At 44.6% G+C, this 16,861-nt stretch overlaps 1 protein-coding gene across 1 annotated transcript in view; it reads left to right on the top strand.

Annotated features, from left to right (window-relative positions):
* Positions 1 to 329: 329 nt before the first annotated feature.
* The window catches only part of Tmod2 (tropomodulin 2), a 37,330-nt gene continuing 20,798 nt past the window's right edge, over positions 330 to 16,861 (top strand). Inside the window, exons 1-2 of the mRNA XM_021206673.1 lie at positions 330 to 567; positions 14,903 to 15,095. Coding sequence (XP_021062332.1) covers positions 14,970 to 15,095 — 126 coding nt within the window. The 5' untranslated portion in view covers positions 330 to 567; positions 14,903 to 14,969. The remainder of the gene's footprint in view (positions 568 to 14,902; positions 15,096 to 16,861) is intronic.

The raw sequence follows: 16,861 nt of genomic DNA, 5'->3' as shown, positions 1-16,861 counted from the left end.
CAGTTAGCTTTCCAACCCCTCTTAAGCAATTAACCCATCTAGTTCTTCCCACACCTACACCCAGCCAGTAAATCCTAAGGCAGGCCTGGTCTGTTCCTGAGCTTGGTCCAAAGTGGGCCTTCATGAGGCTGCCCAGAAAGATGCTCAGCGGTCCAGTCTTGTCAAGCTTCTGCCACCCATGGCGTCAATGATCCTGAGTCAGTCCACAGAGCCTACCCAGCTTCCCCCAAGCCCAGGCTCCACCTGCCTCGCAGCGTGCTGGCGCTTGTAGCTCTAGATTCTACTGGAGGACCCTGCGAGGCCATCGCGTCATTGGGAGACCCAGCTGCGGCCCGGGCAAGGGGTCCTCTCTGGGTGTGGCCACCGCGCGCCGCCGGAACTACGCTTCCCAGGCTGCCCCGCTGCAGCCGCGCGCCCCGCGCCCCGCGCCGCGCCCGGCCGGGAGCCGCCTGTTGATCGCAGCTCCAGCCTGGGGCCACGGCGCCGCCCCTGCTGGTCGGACCCGCTCACTCCCGGCTGTAAGACTGCTGGGCAGGACCTTCCGCTTCGGGATGGGCACAAGCAAAGGTGAGAACCTGGGGCAGGAGGGGACTGTCGGGGCAGCCTGTCTGAAGCACCCCGGTCCCCCGTTTAGCGTGTCCACGGGAGGATGCTCCATAGCGTGGCGCGCCGCTAAGTGCAGCCCACAGCGGCTTGAACCCGAGCTACGGGTGCGCGTGGTGGCAGGGGACGGAGCCGGGCGGCTGGGGATGAGTGTGGGTACCGGTTGCACTGTGCCCTGCAGCCCCGCAGACCCTCAGCGCCGCAGTCCACGCGCAGATGCAGAGAGGGCGCGGTCTCCAGTCGCTCGGGTCTACGGAGCTGGGGTTTTCCACCTTAGGCTTTGTTTCCCATTTTCTCTTCTCCGGTGGACCTGGTGTATGATAAGCTCTCTGAGTCTTGGGCATCTCGCGGCCTCATTTGAGCAAGAGCCTGGGAAGGGAGGAGTCGGGCCGGCATCTTTTCTGAGATCCCCGGAGCTGTCACAAGGACGCATCAGCCTTCAGAAAGCCTCTCTGAGCAGGTCCCAGAGAATCTTTTCTTATTCTTCCTGGTTAAAATCATGCTGGTCTGTGTCTTTCCGAGGCTTCCTTGCTTTAACCTGTTAACCTGCAAAAAAAAAAAAAAAAAAAAGGTCGGTTTTGGGGGAGGGGAATGATTTTTTTAAAAGGCTCTGGGAATTTTTATTTTAAAATATTAAAAGGTGGGAAGGTGATGCGGCTAAAATGCAAATTACAGGAAAGAGGCCGAGAACGCCATCGTTTCTCCGGCGCCTATTAACTATCTGATTCACCATGCGCTTGGGAAGGGAGAAAAAAGAACATCAGAAAACGAGAGCGTATTACAAAAGCATGGTTTCCATAGCAGCTCCACCATCTAGGCGCTGAGGGATGCTGGGCCAGACCCCCTCGCCTCTCTGAGCTGCGTTTGCCCTGTAAAATGAGATACTTGGTGAGATGGTTCCTGAACCTCTTTTCGTCCTAGATTCTTGTATCAAGGTACTAAAATGGCCAGAGTGTTTAACACTTTTACAAAAAGCTTGATGGGAACCGAGCGAACAGTTTTCCCTTAAAGAAGAAACAGGAGGATTTTTCAGGGCTTAGCCAATCCAGTTTTGTTTTGTTTTGTTTTAAAAATGCCTGATTCCCTCTGTTTTCTTCAGTGTAGGTCAATAAATATCTCAAAGGTTTGGTTTTTATGTTAACATAAATTGGCGGGTCACAATGTGGTGGTTTTGTTTGCAGAAGACACTGCGATCAGCTGATAAAGGTTAGTGGCTCCCTAGGGCTGGGCCTGAGCTGTCAAATGTGCTCAGCAAGAAGGTGGGGGAGGAGACTCCAGCAAGCAATAGCCAGAGAGAACACACATACAGTGAGGAGAGAGAGAGAGAGAATGGTACTGATGGGTTATTGTGTGAAAAGTGAATTCACAATAGTAGGTCTGAGAGACACACTGTACAACACTGACCTAACTCCCCAATTGGTACAAAACCATTGAGTGAACGAGGAGTGTGAGCAGGATTTCATATTATTTCAGAGCATCATACTGGGGGAGCACGTGTCTTTACAATGCAGAGATTAGGAACTTCCCACCATCCTCCCAAGGTCAAGGTGGTATCTCTTGTGGGTCTCCTGCTATAAGAAGACCATCTATGCCAGGTGTGGTGGCGCGCACCTTTAATCCCAGCACTCGGGAGGCGGAGGCAGGCGGATTTCTGAGTTCGAGGCCAGTCTGGTCTACAAAGTGAGTTCCAGGACAGCCAGGGCTATACAGAGAAACCCTGTCTCAAAAAACAAAAAGAAGAAGAAAAAGACCATCTATATTGCACCCATATAGTATTCCAGCCTAATGCCGGGGTAGGGAACAGCTATCATAGGTGGGAATGCAGGTGACTGTGGATTGGTGTATGTGGGTGGACTTTGGCTCCTACATGAGAAAACAATAGTTGTAAAAGATCATTTGTTGGGGCAGGATGTGGGAGGGCCTGCCTTAATCTGGGCACATAGAACTCTGTGAGTTTAAGGCAAGCCTGATCTGCATAGGGAGTTCCAGGGAAGCCAGGCAACATGTAATGAGACCCTGTCTCAACCTTGCATCCAAAATAAAGAAGGAAATAGAGATCATTTGGAGATGTCCAAGATACCTGAATATGCACTGTGTGTTAGACAATATGGAATTACTGTTCTTAGATACAGTAAAGGTATTGTAGTATATAGGCGATTGTTCTAATTTTTTTAATTTTAAATATTTTTAAATACCTTTACTTATTATTTGACACAGTGTATCTAGATCCTATCGATGATTCCTCCTTAGCCCCCAATATGTCCCCTTCCAATCTTCATGCCTTTGCTGCTGCTGCTGCTGCGGCGGCGGCGGCGGCGGCTGCTGCTGCTGGTAACCTGCTAAATCCAAAGTTAGGTGATCTTGTTGCATTGATGTGCAGATGGTGCGTTCGTAACCACGGCTGCTGTGGGTTCATGAGTGCAGCCGCTGTCATGTCTAGAAGGCTATTTCACTGCACTCCTCCCCATCCTCCGGCTCTTTCCGCTTCTTTCCATGATGCTCCCTGAGTTTCCGTGTGGTTGATATAGATGTTCCATTTAAGGGCGAGCATCCACAAGTCACTTATTCTCAGCACTTCAGTTATGATGAGTCTGCACTAACTGCTGCCCGCTCTTGAGGAATCTTCTCTGGCCATAGTTGAGAGCAGCACTAATGTACGTCTATAGGAACTGGTAGGTCAGTATGAAAGCATTAGGGTCCACTGTTTGAGTAATCCATTGGTGACAGCACACAGAGCACTTTCTGAGACTATGAAAGCTTCAGATTTTAGAGATGAAGCACATTAGGATCTAGAACACTCAACAGAACAGTCTGTGGTGGTAGAGCAAGTTGAGGACAGTGATGAGAGTTGGTGAACCAAGAATGGCAGAATACAGCTGGATTTTGTTCCACTCTTTTGTAGATTTGAACCTTTTTTCTTTTTTCCTTCCCTTCCTTCCTTCCTTCCTTCCTTCCTTCCTTCCTTCCTTCCTTCCTTTCTTTTTTTTTTTCCTTTAGGAGACAAGAGTGTAAACCTGGCTGCCCTGGAAATAGCTGTTAGACCAGGCTAACCTTGAACTTAGAGATCCACCTGCCTCTGCCTCCCAAGTCCTAGGACTAAAGGTATGCACCACCACCACCTGGCTTAGATTTGAACTTTTTAAATAAGAAATTGGAGGTGAATTTTAAAAAACAAAAAACAAAGGGAACAAATAGAAAAGGCTGTAGAAGACTTTGTGAATATGGACAGACTGCTGGATGAGTCTGACAGAAAGTTCTTAACTCCAAATTCCCAAGCAAGACATAAAAATCTCCCCAGAGATGTTAATGGAGTCAGGAAAAATTTGCTTCCTTTGGTTCTTCTTGATCATTTATCCTTAAGAGATGAATCCTCTAGCTTTAACTCAAAATGTCATTATATACTTGGTGTCTGTGGGAAAATTGTCATAGAAAACCACCCCCCACCAAGTCCTTTTTAAAAACTATCACAGTATTTGCATGTAACCTGAGGTATTCTCCTGGGATGTCTAAAGCCTCCCTGAGCTACTTATACCTCATATATTGTCATTCTGTAACCTTGTGTGCCTCTTTTTTGGATTGATAACAAAAAGGAACACGCAGTAGAGGCGCTCTAGGAATGAACCCAGCGTCTTGCTAGGAAAGCCCTCTACCAGTGAACTATAGCGTCAGACATTTTTGTTTTTTAAAGATAATTTGACCTGCAGTTGGTTAAAGTAGTGATGTGGAAATCACTGTTATTAGTGTAGCCTCTGTGTTAGTTCATTCCCAACACTCAACAGTTCTTGCCCTAGCTAAGAACTACCCTGAAAGAATTCTCTCCTCTCCACTCATGTGGGACTGGAGATTGAAGATGAGGCCCACACATCCTAGGCGAGTGTTCTATCACTGAGCCACAGTTGAAACCTTTTATTTGTTTGGTTGTTTGGTTGGGTTTTGTTTTGTTTTGTTTTCTGTTGGTGGTTGTAATTTTTTTTTTTTTTTGGTTGGTTGGTTGGTTGGTTGATTGGTTGATTGGTTGGTTGGTTTTCTTTGGGGGCAGGTGTTAAGACAGGGATTCTCTGGGTAGTCCTTGCTGTCCTGGAACTCAATCTGTAGATCAGGCTAGCCTTGAACTCAGAGTTCTGCCTTGCCTCTGCCTCCTAAGTGCTGAGATGGAAGGTGTGTGCCACCCGGCCTCAGCCTTCTTTTGTCTTTTATTTTGAATTAAAGTCTCAACAAGTTGTTCAGGCAAGCCTTGAACTCTTGATCCTTCTGCCTCACCCTCCTGTGTGGCTTGGGTGACTGGTCTCAGGGTCCAGCTTTCTTTTTCCCTTTCACATCTGGGATCTGTGACAGTATGTAAGGAAGTCTGAGAATGTAAGTTCTAGCCAGCATCAAATGGTAGTTCATTTTACTTTGGGTTAGAAAATGCTGGGGAAGTAACTGGTTTAGTTTCTGATAGAACTTAAATAGTGGAGTTTCCTCCTTGTCCTTTTGTGAGTAAATCACATGTAACCTTGTGTGAAAGGTTATATGGACTTATAGACTATACCTGGTTCAGAGAAAATTCTAAAAGGTATATGCAGAAGACTTTCTACTGCAGACAAAAAAAAAAAGAAAGAAAGAAAAGAAAAGAAAAGAAAAGAAAAGAAAAGAAAAGAAAAGAAAAGAAAAGAAAGAACTCTTAAGATACAACCAGGTTTGATGGCTCATGCCCCTAATCCTAGCATTCAAGAAGCAAAGGTGGGAGTCTCATCACAAGTTCCAGGCTAGCCTGATCTACATAGTGAGTTCCAAGTTAATTAAGGCTACAGGGTGAGGCCTGGTCTAAACCTAATTACATACATACATACATACATATATACATACACACACACACACACACACACACACACACACACACACACACACATACATGATACTGCATTTAGTCTCTCTGATACAGACCCCTTTTGTTCAAGATTAATTTTTCTATAGCTAGATCGTGTGTGTGTGTGTGTGTGTGTGTGAGAGAGAGAGAGAGAGAGAGAGAGAGAGAGAGAGAGAGAGAGAGAGAGATGTTTACTTGGATATGTGTTGGTAGTAGCATATGTTAGTGTTCTGTGACTCTCTTAGCTGTTGTACTTCCAAACACTTAGAATATTGTTAGTGTTACAAGAAAAAATATCTAAGGGAGGGGCTGGCGAGATGGCTCAGCACTTAAGAGCACTGACTGCTCTTCTGAAGGTCCTGAGTTCAAATCCCAGCAACCACATGGTGGCTCACAACCATCCCTAATGAGATCTGACGCCCTCTTCTGGTGTGTCTGAAGACAGCTACAGTGTACTTACATATAATAATGAATAAATCTTTTTAAAAAAGAAAAATATCTAATCAGATCCAGGAAAGTTGGTTTAGTCTTCATGGTCAGAGCTTTTTATGGGTTAATGACCACTGAGTTCTTGGATCTGGAGGTAGGGAGGGAAATTCTGTAAAATATGGTACACAATGTCTTCCAAGCTCTGTGAAAAATATATTATACAACTTTATGTATATTTCACACACATGCATTTTGAAAAACTGGCTAGCATTGAGTAGAACCCACCTTGAGAAATTCTACCTTCAATATATTTTTGAGTGGATGGCCAGAATATTCTTGTAAGTAAGAATAGATCATAATATTGTCATCTGTGTTTCTCATTACTTAGAAGGTTAGAATTCAGACTTCAGGTTCTAGTTTTCATGAATCATTTGACCCCAGTATTCTTTCCTAACCTTAATTTCCTGTTTCTTCCTATAAACTCTTCTGATTGTTTTTTATTATCAATAAGTTTTACTTTAAGTACATCAAAAAGTCAATTATAATTGCTGAGTGTGGTGGTAAACGCCTTGAATCCCAGCACACAGGAAGCAGAGGCAGGTGGGTCTCTTGTGAATTCCAGGCCAGCCTGGTCTAAGTAATGAATCTCAGGCCAGCCAAGACTACATAGTGAAACAATAAAACAGTAATAAATAAAAAACAATAAACAACAACAAAACCATTCAGTTTTATATACAACTTTGAAGGCTTTGTGGCTGTGTAAAGGGAGGGGCATTTCTGGCTCGTCAATGGAGCTGATACTGTGTCTTCTCCCTCTATAGCCAGTGTAAGTTCCTTGAACTAGGCCCTATATTTCAGCACGTCTCTGAGAACTGTATTTGATTATTATTTTTGCTCTTATATTTTCAACCTTCCTGTTCGAGTATCAAGATTACCCTATCCCTTGGGTATGGTGACACGTGCTTTAATCCCAACACACAGATACAGAAGGATCACAATGTCAAGGTCTATCTGGGCTGAATAGCAAGTTCTAGGCCAGCCTCTGCATAGTAAGATCTGCTTTAACGCTGCCCTTCACCCTGCTAGGAAGAGAGAGAGGAGGTTGGACGGAAGGAAAGGAAAGGAAGAAAGGTTTTCCTACTGATTATTTTTTTCATGTATATTACCTGGTTCCCTGAAGGACACCTAGGTTAGTGAAAAGGTTGCTTCTAGGACTGTGAGCAACAGGAGTTCCTGAACACGATGTAAGACCAGCTTTGCCAAGCCTGGACATGAAAATATCGCCAAATTGGCATCCCAACCCTGAGGAAGAACCAAAAGGCCCTTCATCATATCACTTGGAGGACTCTGGAGTCTCGTGAGCATGGCTAGCATGTAGCTGGTGTCATTGGGCATGGACAGCACTTTTGTTTATAGAAGCCATTCTGATTGGCAGTGCCGTTGCACACCAGTCGCCGCATGGCTTGCCTTCCATCCTGAGTCAAGTGGCCCATGACACCCACGGATCCTAACAATGCATAAATCAGAACTTAGCTGATCAGTGCCCAAGAAAAAGAGATAGGTAGATCAAAGACCACAAGAACAGGCAGAATCCAGGAAAACAAATGAATCAAAGGACAGAAACAGGAAACCCATGGTGTTAGGAAGTTAGAAGTTTTTAAATTCCCAAAGGCTGGATGAGGGACCTTCTAAAACCAACATGAAACTGGAACTGCTGAGACAAAAGGATCGGGCCCTCAAGGACAGCAAGGGACACATGAGACCCTGTCTTGAGGACGATGACAATAAAGACAATGATAGAGTTGGAAAAATAGCTCAGCACTTTTTGCTCTTGCGGAGGACCTGGGTTTGATTCCCAGCACCCACATGGCAGCTAACAACTGTCTGTAACTCCAGTTTCAGAGGACCCAACACCTTCTGGTATCCTCAGACACTGTGTGTGTGTGTGTGTGTGTGTGTGTGTGTGTGTGTGTGTGTGTGTGTGTATACACACACATACACATACATACCTGCAGGCAGAAATACTAATCCACAAAAGTAAATTAATATTTAAAATAATTATAACTGTAATAACAATGTCAGGCAGTTAAAAACCAGAAAAGCCGAAATACAAGGTAAAGAATCTAGATACAGATCTAGAAACGGGAACTCAGCAAGGCATGGTGTTCTACCTCTTATATAGTCACCATTACTAACAAAGAAAAAGCTAACCTGGTCTTCAAGGAGTTCCAGCCTTCCAGGGCTCCATGGCAAAACCTTGACTCAGTGGGAGGAGAGAAAGGCATAATAGCAAAAAGGAATGGGAACACCTCAGAATAGAACTCAACCAAGAGGGAGATGCTGCAGCAGGGTGTAGGACCCATCAAGAGAATTAGCAATCAAGCGGTAGCCGAGGAAGGGAGGCGTAAGGCTCCCATGTGAAAGAGCTTCTGCCGGAGCTGGGAAGTCTTGGCTACCTCCTGCTCAGGTGGAAATCTACATCAGTTTGGGTGACCACCAACCATGGAGGCTTGCTACACTCCGCAGTGCTAATTTGAGACTCAGCTATGATGCTGTTTCTCCGTATTTAATCTTAGTAAGGAAAACAAGGGAAAAGATACTTCCCAAAAAAAAAAACTGCTCTCAAACCAAAGAGAATCATCAGTGAGAACTTGCACATACTAGGCACTGTACCTCACAATACCATAATGCCCCAAGTATCACCTGCATCCCATGAAACAGAGTCATGTGATGATGTCTCAGCGGTAGAGCCCATGCACGAAAGGGGTTCTATGGATTACATCACCTGATTCAATATATCTATTTTAAGACTGTGTTTGATACGTGTTAGCACAATACAATTTGCCTGATGATGCATTCCTCCAGATGGTGCCCTGAGGTGAAGGGATGTGTGGCTGCAGAGGGAAGGTCGTCAGTTCTGTGTGCATCTTCATCTTGAGGCCCTGGGCTGGTTACCTCCAAGGTCATGCACTTGGCTGTGACTACAAGGCCTTCTGTGTTTTGTAAACTAAAAAGGAACCTTCTTTTCTGGGTCCGTTGTTATGAGAGATGACTATTTTCAAGCTGGAAACCTCTTGACAGTTTTTGTGCTATAAAACTAGGAAACAAGAATAAATAAGGGCTGGAGAGAGATGGCTCAGCGGGTAAGAGCACTGACTGCTCTTCTGAAGGTCCTGAGTTCAAGTCTCAGCAACCACATGGTGGCTCACAACCATATGTACAGCTACAGTCTATTCATATGCATAAAATAAATAAATACATCTTAAAAATAAAAATAAATCTTTTTTTGCAGGGCAGTGGTGACACATGCCTTTAATCCCAGTACTTGGGAGGCAGAGGCAGGCAGATTTCTGAGTTTGAGGTCAGCCTGGTCTACAGACTGAGTTCTAGGACAACAAGGGCTATATAGAAAAACCCTGACTCGAAAAACCAAAAAAAAAAAAAAAAAAAAAAAAAAAAAAAAAAAAAAAAAAAAAAGAATGAATGAATGAATGAGTAAATGAATAAATGAATAAATAAATAAAATTTTAAAAAAAAACAAAAAGAATAAATAGTTTTGGCTAGAAGCACTTTGTGAATCTGCTAGTATCAGGCCCTCCCTGCCCTTTCTGCCTGCTCAGTCCCTTTGCTTTGCTATAATTTTTTTTTTTTTGCTAGAAAATTTCCCTTGAAGTTTCTGTGTTTTTAATCCTCTGACAGTTATTTCTCAGAGAAAGACAGTCTTGTGTAGTCCAGGTTATCCTCCAACTCAAACTGTGTACTGAGTCTAGCCCCAAATTTCTGATCTTTTACCTCCACCTCTGAGTGCTCTGGTATCAAGCCTGCTCAGTCATGCCTAGCTTCGTTTGGCAGTTCACAACAACCACCACAAAAGATTTCACTGACCTGCCTTCAAATAGCTAGGTGTCAGAACCCAGGCTATAATCGTCACATCTTTACATTTGTCTGGCATCTAGAGATTAATTAAAGTATGTGTTGCCCTCACCTTTAAGACTAGCACTCTGGAGGCAGAGGCAGGAGGATCTCTATAAGTTTGAGGCCAGCCTGGTCTACAGAGTGATTTCCAAAGGCCAGCCTAGGCTATATAGCGAGATCCTGTCTCACCCCAACCCAGAAAAAAAAAAAAAAAAAAAAGAGATGAATTAAGTATGCAGGAATGTTTCGTTAGAGGGGTTTGATAAACTCATGATATTCTGTTTATTAGTTTTAGAAAGCGTGGCTTGACTCCTGTGCAAATCTATTCATGATTATTTTTTCAAGTCTCGTGAAATAATGAAGGTATATTAAACAACTAAAGATTGTCATCATTTACCGATTCAGAAATTCAGCGGCTCGGGTTTGGGTCTGTCTTGGTGTAGAGAACATAAAAGGCTGGGCCCTTCATGTTGTAGCTGATTTTCCTCGTTCGTAGCATAGTTGTGTTAACAAAACAGTGGAAAAAGAAGCAAAGAAGAGCGTGCTCTTAACTTTCCTTCCCAGGGCTTGTGTTTCTGGGTAACAGGAAGAGGCCCTTCCTGCAGCTCGGGGTCACTCCCATTTTCCAGTTTGCTAATAGGCTCTGTGTTTGCCCACCTGGGCTCCTGGAAGCCTCAGAGGCACGTGCTCCACCCAGGGTGTGATTTAGGATCCTGTTGCGTGTTGAATGTTTGCCATGGGATAGACACCGGCTGGAGGAGGCTGGACGAGAGGCTGCGGGAGGACTTTGCAAACTTTCCACTGTCTCATCACTCCCGGGAGGGGAAACAGATGTGAGCCCAGCAGGGCCTGCGTGACTACACTGGGAAATCAGAGATTTGACGTTAGGCGTGAATATTCTTCTCTACAGCATACCTGTGTTTGTTTTAAAGAGTTTAGTTTGGTTTTGAGATGGGACTCATACTGTATTAGACCAGGCTGGCCTCAAACTTTATCTATCAGTCCTCCTGCCTCTGTCCCAAAAATGATTAAAAATAATAACGATGATGATAATACAATAAAATAAAATAATAATAATAATAATAATAATAATAATAATAATAATGTAGCTGGGTTTTGCTGTGTGTACCTGTAGTTAACAACCCAGACTGAGGGAAAATTGCTGTAAGTTTGAGGCCAGCTCCAGGCTACACAGTGAATTCCAGGCTAACCTAGGCTATAGTGCAAAGAGCTTGGTTCAAACAAAACAAACCAAACACTTCACCAGTAATTCAAGGTTCTCTTTGGACCTTCAGGTCGGTTTTGTGCTCTAAACAGATAGAACTCTCTTTTCCCCTCTGGCTCTGAGCCCCCCAGGCACCTTGCTGTAGCCTGTGAAGTTTGCTTTGATGGACACTGTTGGTGGTTTAATTGTGACTGTCATTGCTTGGTCTTCTTTCCCTTGTGGATTACAGTTAGCACCCAGTACCATCTGTTTGGTCGCTGCTGAGTTCCAGCAGCGTTTGGAGAAGGTGGGCCTTCAGTAGACATTTGTTGAGTGAATATGCAAGCCTGAACTTTAGAAATCTGGAATCACTGAGAATTACAGTGTGGCCCCTGCTTCCTGGAAGGTTGTGGAGAGAGAACACTATAGTGACATGCATGAAAGATAGCGAGTGACGGATGTTAAATGGGCGGCTTGAGCAAAGCAGATCTAAGGAGAGGAGCGAATCCTGTGTGCTTAGGTGATCCCAGCAGGCTCCACGGAGGGGTAGGGTGAGGGGAAACATCTCTGGACCCATGTCCACCTCACTAGTCTGAGCTCATTTCCTTCATTTGACATCAATATTTATTGGATGTTTACTATGGGTCAAAGTCTGTGCTGGGAGCCAAGATTTTTATATAGATTGTTATATTGTCTCCACCCTCCCAGAAATTAGCAAATAACTGTGCTGAAGCCAAGTTGTAGTCGGGGGGGGGGGCAGCAAGTGACCCAGATTTTGACCCAAGGTCTGATCTGATGGAAGGAATAAAGCTCACATTGACACTGGAAGATGAGTCTGGCAGAGTCAGACAGGGGTGGGATGTGAGGAGGGGTTCTTAGGGCTCTGAGCAGAGGGAACATGCATTTATGTTCCAGGGATTGGAAATGGTCTAGGAGGCTGGATCCAGGAGGACGTTGGGGACGCCGTGCAGGAGGAGGTAGAACTGCAGAGGCCAGAGTGGCTTCATCCTCAGGGCAACAGGAAGCCACTAGGAGATTTCAAAAAGATCCCTTTGAGCACTGTGTATAGAATGTTCAGAAGATGAAGGGCCGGGCCTGGGCATGGATGGAGATGGAGATGCAGCTCCCCATCATTCTGTAAGGATGAGATTTCCAAGTGATGCCTGGAAGAGAGGGGAAGGGAAAATGGCCAGGATGGCACCCTGGCTTTGGAAACAACTTCTTGAGATTCTAGAGGAGGAAAGAGTACGTGAGGGCTTTTCTGGTATATTTTCAGGGTCTGAGGTAGCCAAGGGGAGATTTTGGTTAGATAACTCAGATCTGGTTCTGAGGGACTAAACTTAGGATACAGATAGGGATTTTAAAGTTAGCAGAATGTAGATAATAATTAAAACTTCAAGGCAAATAAACACCCAGGGTGATTTTGAGGATGAATCTACAGAAGCCAGAGTGTGAATTTGAACTTCATCCTTGGGGCAGTGAAAGGCCACTCAAAAAGTATGTAACTCCTAAGGTGAGACTCTGAAGGATACCAGCATCTAAGGCAGAGGAAGAGAAACTTGAAGAAAGACAGAGAAGAGTGGTGAGAGAAAGCCTGGAGCTGCCTGAGTGGCTGGGCTCAGTGGCCCACAGCTTCCCTCCCTCAATCCTGTAGTCCTGCAGAGCTCGGGATCTTAGCCAGGCCTCAGAGGCAGTGCACAAAGAGAAGGGGACATTCCAAGCCATGGTGCCACATCTGCCAACTTCCCGACAAGAAGCAGAGGGTGGGCTCAGACCGAATAACTTGAGGAGATTTCAATAAAGAGGCTATTTACAAAGATTTAGGAAGCTTTAGAGAACCAACAAGGCAGAAATCTGGCAAGAGTCATCACAGAGGCCCTTTACCACCCCTGAGGCCTGAAGCCAGCAAGAGGGTGGCCTTGGGAAGACATGGTCTTCTGAAACAGCCTCTCCCCACCCTCCCCACCCTCCCCACCCCCACTGTGTCCTCCTCTTTGCCGCTGGTGCCTCCTGTTGGTCAAACAGAAGGCAGAAAGGGCCATCTGAGTCAGATAGTACTCCTGAGGCCCAGAGCAGAGGGGCCAGCAGAAATGAAGGACAAACCAAGGATTCTAGAACAGTTACCCTGGAGATGAGAACATTTGGGAGAGAGTATATTCGTTTCTGTATCGCTGTCATGACAAAGAACAAATTCAGTTGCTTAAAACAATATGAATGTGTCATCCCTTCAGAAGTTAAAGAGGAGTTTGCTGGTGTCAGCGAGACCTTATGCCTCTCTGAAGGCTGTAGGGGGAAAGTCCTAACTTATTTCAACTTCCAGAGTCCTCACTTCCTCTTCTCCTGGCCCTTCCTGCATCTTTAAAGCTCCAAATCATGATGTTCTGACCTTCTGTTCCAGCCATGACCACTTGGCTTTCTCTTCTATCACCTGAATACTTTGGAGTAAATTGGGACCACCCAGACAATACGGACTACTTTCCCTGTGAGAGGTTGTTAATTTAGAGCTAGAGAGATAGCTCAGTTGGTAAGATCCAGGTCCCTTAGGCATCATACATAACTTTCACCAATATCCCATTTCTCCCAGTCAACCAATCCTCCCCCTAGCCACCCCAACCCATTCCACCAACCCATGGTGTTCTTTCCTATCCTGTGTTTCTGTGTATGCCCTGCTCTATCCTAGGTGGTTCTTGCACATGTATGTCCTCCTTAGGACCTCTTCCTTCAAGGCTCAATGACAGTCTCTTTTTCGGATGACTCTCAAACCTTCCCCTTCCCTTATCCAAAAATTTTCAGCCGACTTCGGACATTATTGTTAACACTCATGGCACGGCATTGTTGCCGTCTGTGTGTCTGTCTCACTAAGCTTTGACCTTCCTAGAGGGAGCTTTTCTAGAATTGTACTTGGTAGTAGCAGGTATACAGCAAATTCTCACTGCACTGGAAGAGCTGACTGAACACAGAATGCTGAGTTGTCTTGCTGGGGAAGATCTGAAGAATTTTCTGCCAGGGGCTGAGGAAAAACTTGCATTGGCTAGGAAAGTTCAAGAAGGAGGCATTTCGGAGGAATGAAAGACTGGAAGAGAATGTCTTAGCAGTATAAAGAAAGAGCAATTAGGAAGAATAACTGCAGAGATGATAGCAACCAAAATAAAGAGGATGTGAAGCTAGGGGGGAGGCAGGGTGGGGCACTAGGAGGCATTGGTGGGAGGTGCTAGTGGATAGATGTGATGGAGGTCATTATTTAAAGGTAGGAACTTTCAAGTGAATTAAAAAAAAAAACTATTGGAATACTCTCAAAGACATCATTAAATATTGGAAGATAAGAAAAGAAGACAAGAGAGAGTAACAGTGTGACCAGAGCTTTAGAACGTCTCTTGGTTTCATTGCGTGGACTTAAGGGACAATGTGTTCTCACCCAGAGCCTCTAAACTCTTTCCTGAATGAGTCCCATTCTGTGTTCTCCACAGCGCTCTCTACCCTGAAAGGGCACAAGTATGCTGCTTACAACTGCCATACAATTGGTCATTGTTCTTCGCCTGCTCTCAGTGGAAAGCTAGGAGAGGTTTTGTAGTAGAATGGAAAAGCACTCACTACCCTGGGAAACAGAAGCCAGGCGCACCTCCAGTAGCAAAGTTTCTGGTCACCATCGTCTCAGTCGCGGTCTGTAAAATCCAGTGATGGCATCTTGCAGTCTTCCTTACAGGGTTGCTCTACTCAGGGAAATGGTTGGGATAATGTGCTCTGAGTGAAAATCTTGCAAGCTGTGGTCGACTCTGGAAATTAGAGTAATACTGCCTTTCGGGTCAATTGTCTGTACAGTAGATTCCATTGCGAGCCTGGCACAGTCTGTTACTAATTTTTTCAGTGTACAGTAAGGAGATGACAGTGTTTCTCTTTGTCAGTGGTAGTGTGAAGTTTCCGGAAGCTGGCCCGCTCAAAGGCGTGTGAGAAAGGTGTACCTTGGAAACCATGGCGCTTCCCTTTCAAAAAGGGCTGGAGAAATACAAGAACATCGACGAGGACGAGCTCCTTGGCAAACTCTCAGAAGAGGAACTGAAACAGTTGGAAAATGTTCTAGATGACCTAGATCCCGAGGTTTGTGGCGTAGGACTGGAGTAGGGTGCTTAATGAGCACACAGGAGAAAGGGGGCGGGCGGCTCTCTCCTGCGCTTGCTGAAGTCCCCACAGCCCCAGTGCACAGCTCTGCGTTCTTCCCATTGCTGCTGAGCCATTTTTGCAAGTTCACAGTGAGCCCAAGGGCCACTGCAGTGAGAAATGTCAAGTGTGTTTCTCAAAAACTGGTTCACTGTAGATGCACAAAAAGTGCTTTCCATTGGAAAAGGACGGTCTGATTTAGCCTGTGGCTTGGGGGAGCAAAGAGAACAAATCTTACCAAGTGTTTTCCAAGTGTCAGATCCCTTGCTGGGCCCAAGAGTCCTTGGGGAGATGGCATTAACTCGGTTTTATAAATAGAAGGCACACTAACAAGAGTGACCCATACAAGATCCCACACTAGTAAATGTCTGAGGTGCTGTTGCAAACACTTGTGGAGTGTAGAATTTCTTTTGGTTTTGAGACAGGCTCTCGTGTGCTCTGGGCTGAGGATGACCCACACTTCTGATCTTCTTGCCTCCTCCTCCCATGTGCTGGGATTACAGATGTTTCAGCATGTTAGGGATTTAACACAGGGGTTTCTGTGTGGGAGGCAAGCACTCTGCCAACTAAGCCATAACCTCAGACCGTTCTTTAGGTTTATTGATACAGGGTCTTATAGCCTTGATGGGCTGCAAATTCAAATTAGATGAGGATAACCTTGAATCTCTCTAGTCTTTACCTCTCGAGTCGGAATAGCAGACATGAGACACCACACTAGTGAGAATTTTTTTTTTTAAAGCGGGTCACACTATATAGTCTTGTTTGGCCTGAAACCCACTATGTAGCCCAGGCTAGTCTCAGACTCATAAACATCCACCTGCCTCTGCCTCCCAATTTCTGGGATTAAATATATGTAACACTATAGCCAGCCCAGAATTTTTTTTTAAGCTGGAGTCACATTGTGTAGCTAAGGCTGGCCTGGAACTTATTATGTAGCCCAAGCTGGCCTCTAAAGTGTTGACTACAAGCATACAACCTCATGCCTGGCTTTATAGCATTTTTTCTCTTTTTGGTTTGTTTATTTTTGTTTTGTTTTGTTCTGTTGTTGTTGTTGTTGTTTGGGTTTTTTGTTTTGTTTTGTTTTTTTGAGACAGGGTCTCACATAGGAGAGACTGGCTTCAATCTCATTATGTGTGCAAGGAGAACCTTGAAATTTCAATCATTTTACCTTCACCTGTAAATACAGAGATTGTATGTACTGCCACAACTGGTATAATTTTATTCAAATGTACAAAGAATTTGAAACTCTTTGACAATGTATAGATTATTATCATCATAATATCAATTTCTAATATCTTTGACAGTTCTTGAAAAACTGGGTGGCTCTCTATAGCATTTCATTTGCAAATATTTTCTTCAGCCCTAATGACATTATCTTAAACTTAAAATTGGAGGCATCCAAAGTAGTGATTTAACTCTAAAGATGTAAACAAATAAAATTATTTATATGGCATTTTGCTGTACCAGATACTTTGGATATTTAGTTTATTTTTTAATTTAAGTACAAATTATTTATATATATAGAGAGAGATAGATGTAATCTTGGGGCTTAATCAGAACAGGTGAGCATAATGCCACATACCCATCATCCATCATTTGGGTAGGGGAGGAAGACTGTGAGTTTAGGTTGAACCTTGGCAAAATAGGGAGTTCTAAGGCAGCATGGGCTACAAAGGGAGACCTTGACTTAAAAATCTAAAATGTAG

Source organism: Mus pahari, chromosome 10 (assembly GCF_900095145.1).
Source record: "Mus pahari chromosome 10, PAHARI_EIJ_v1.1, whole genome shotgun sequence".
Taxonomy (NCBI): domain Eukaryota; kingdom Metazoa; phylum Chordata; class Mammalia; order Rodentia; family Muridae; genus Mus; species Mus pahari.
Note: the sequence above shows the minus strand (reverse complement) of the source record. Positions and strands in the feature narration are given on the sequence as shown.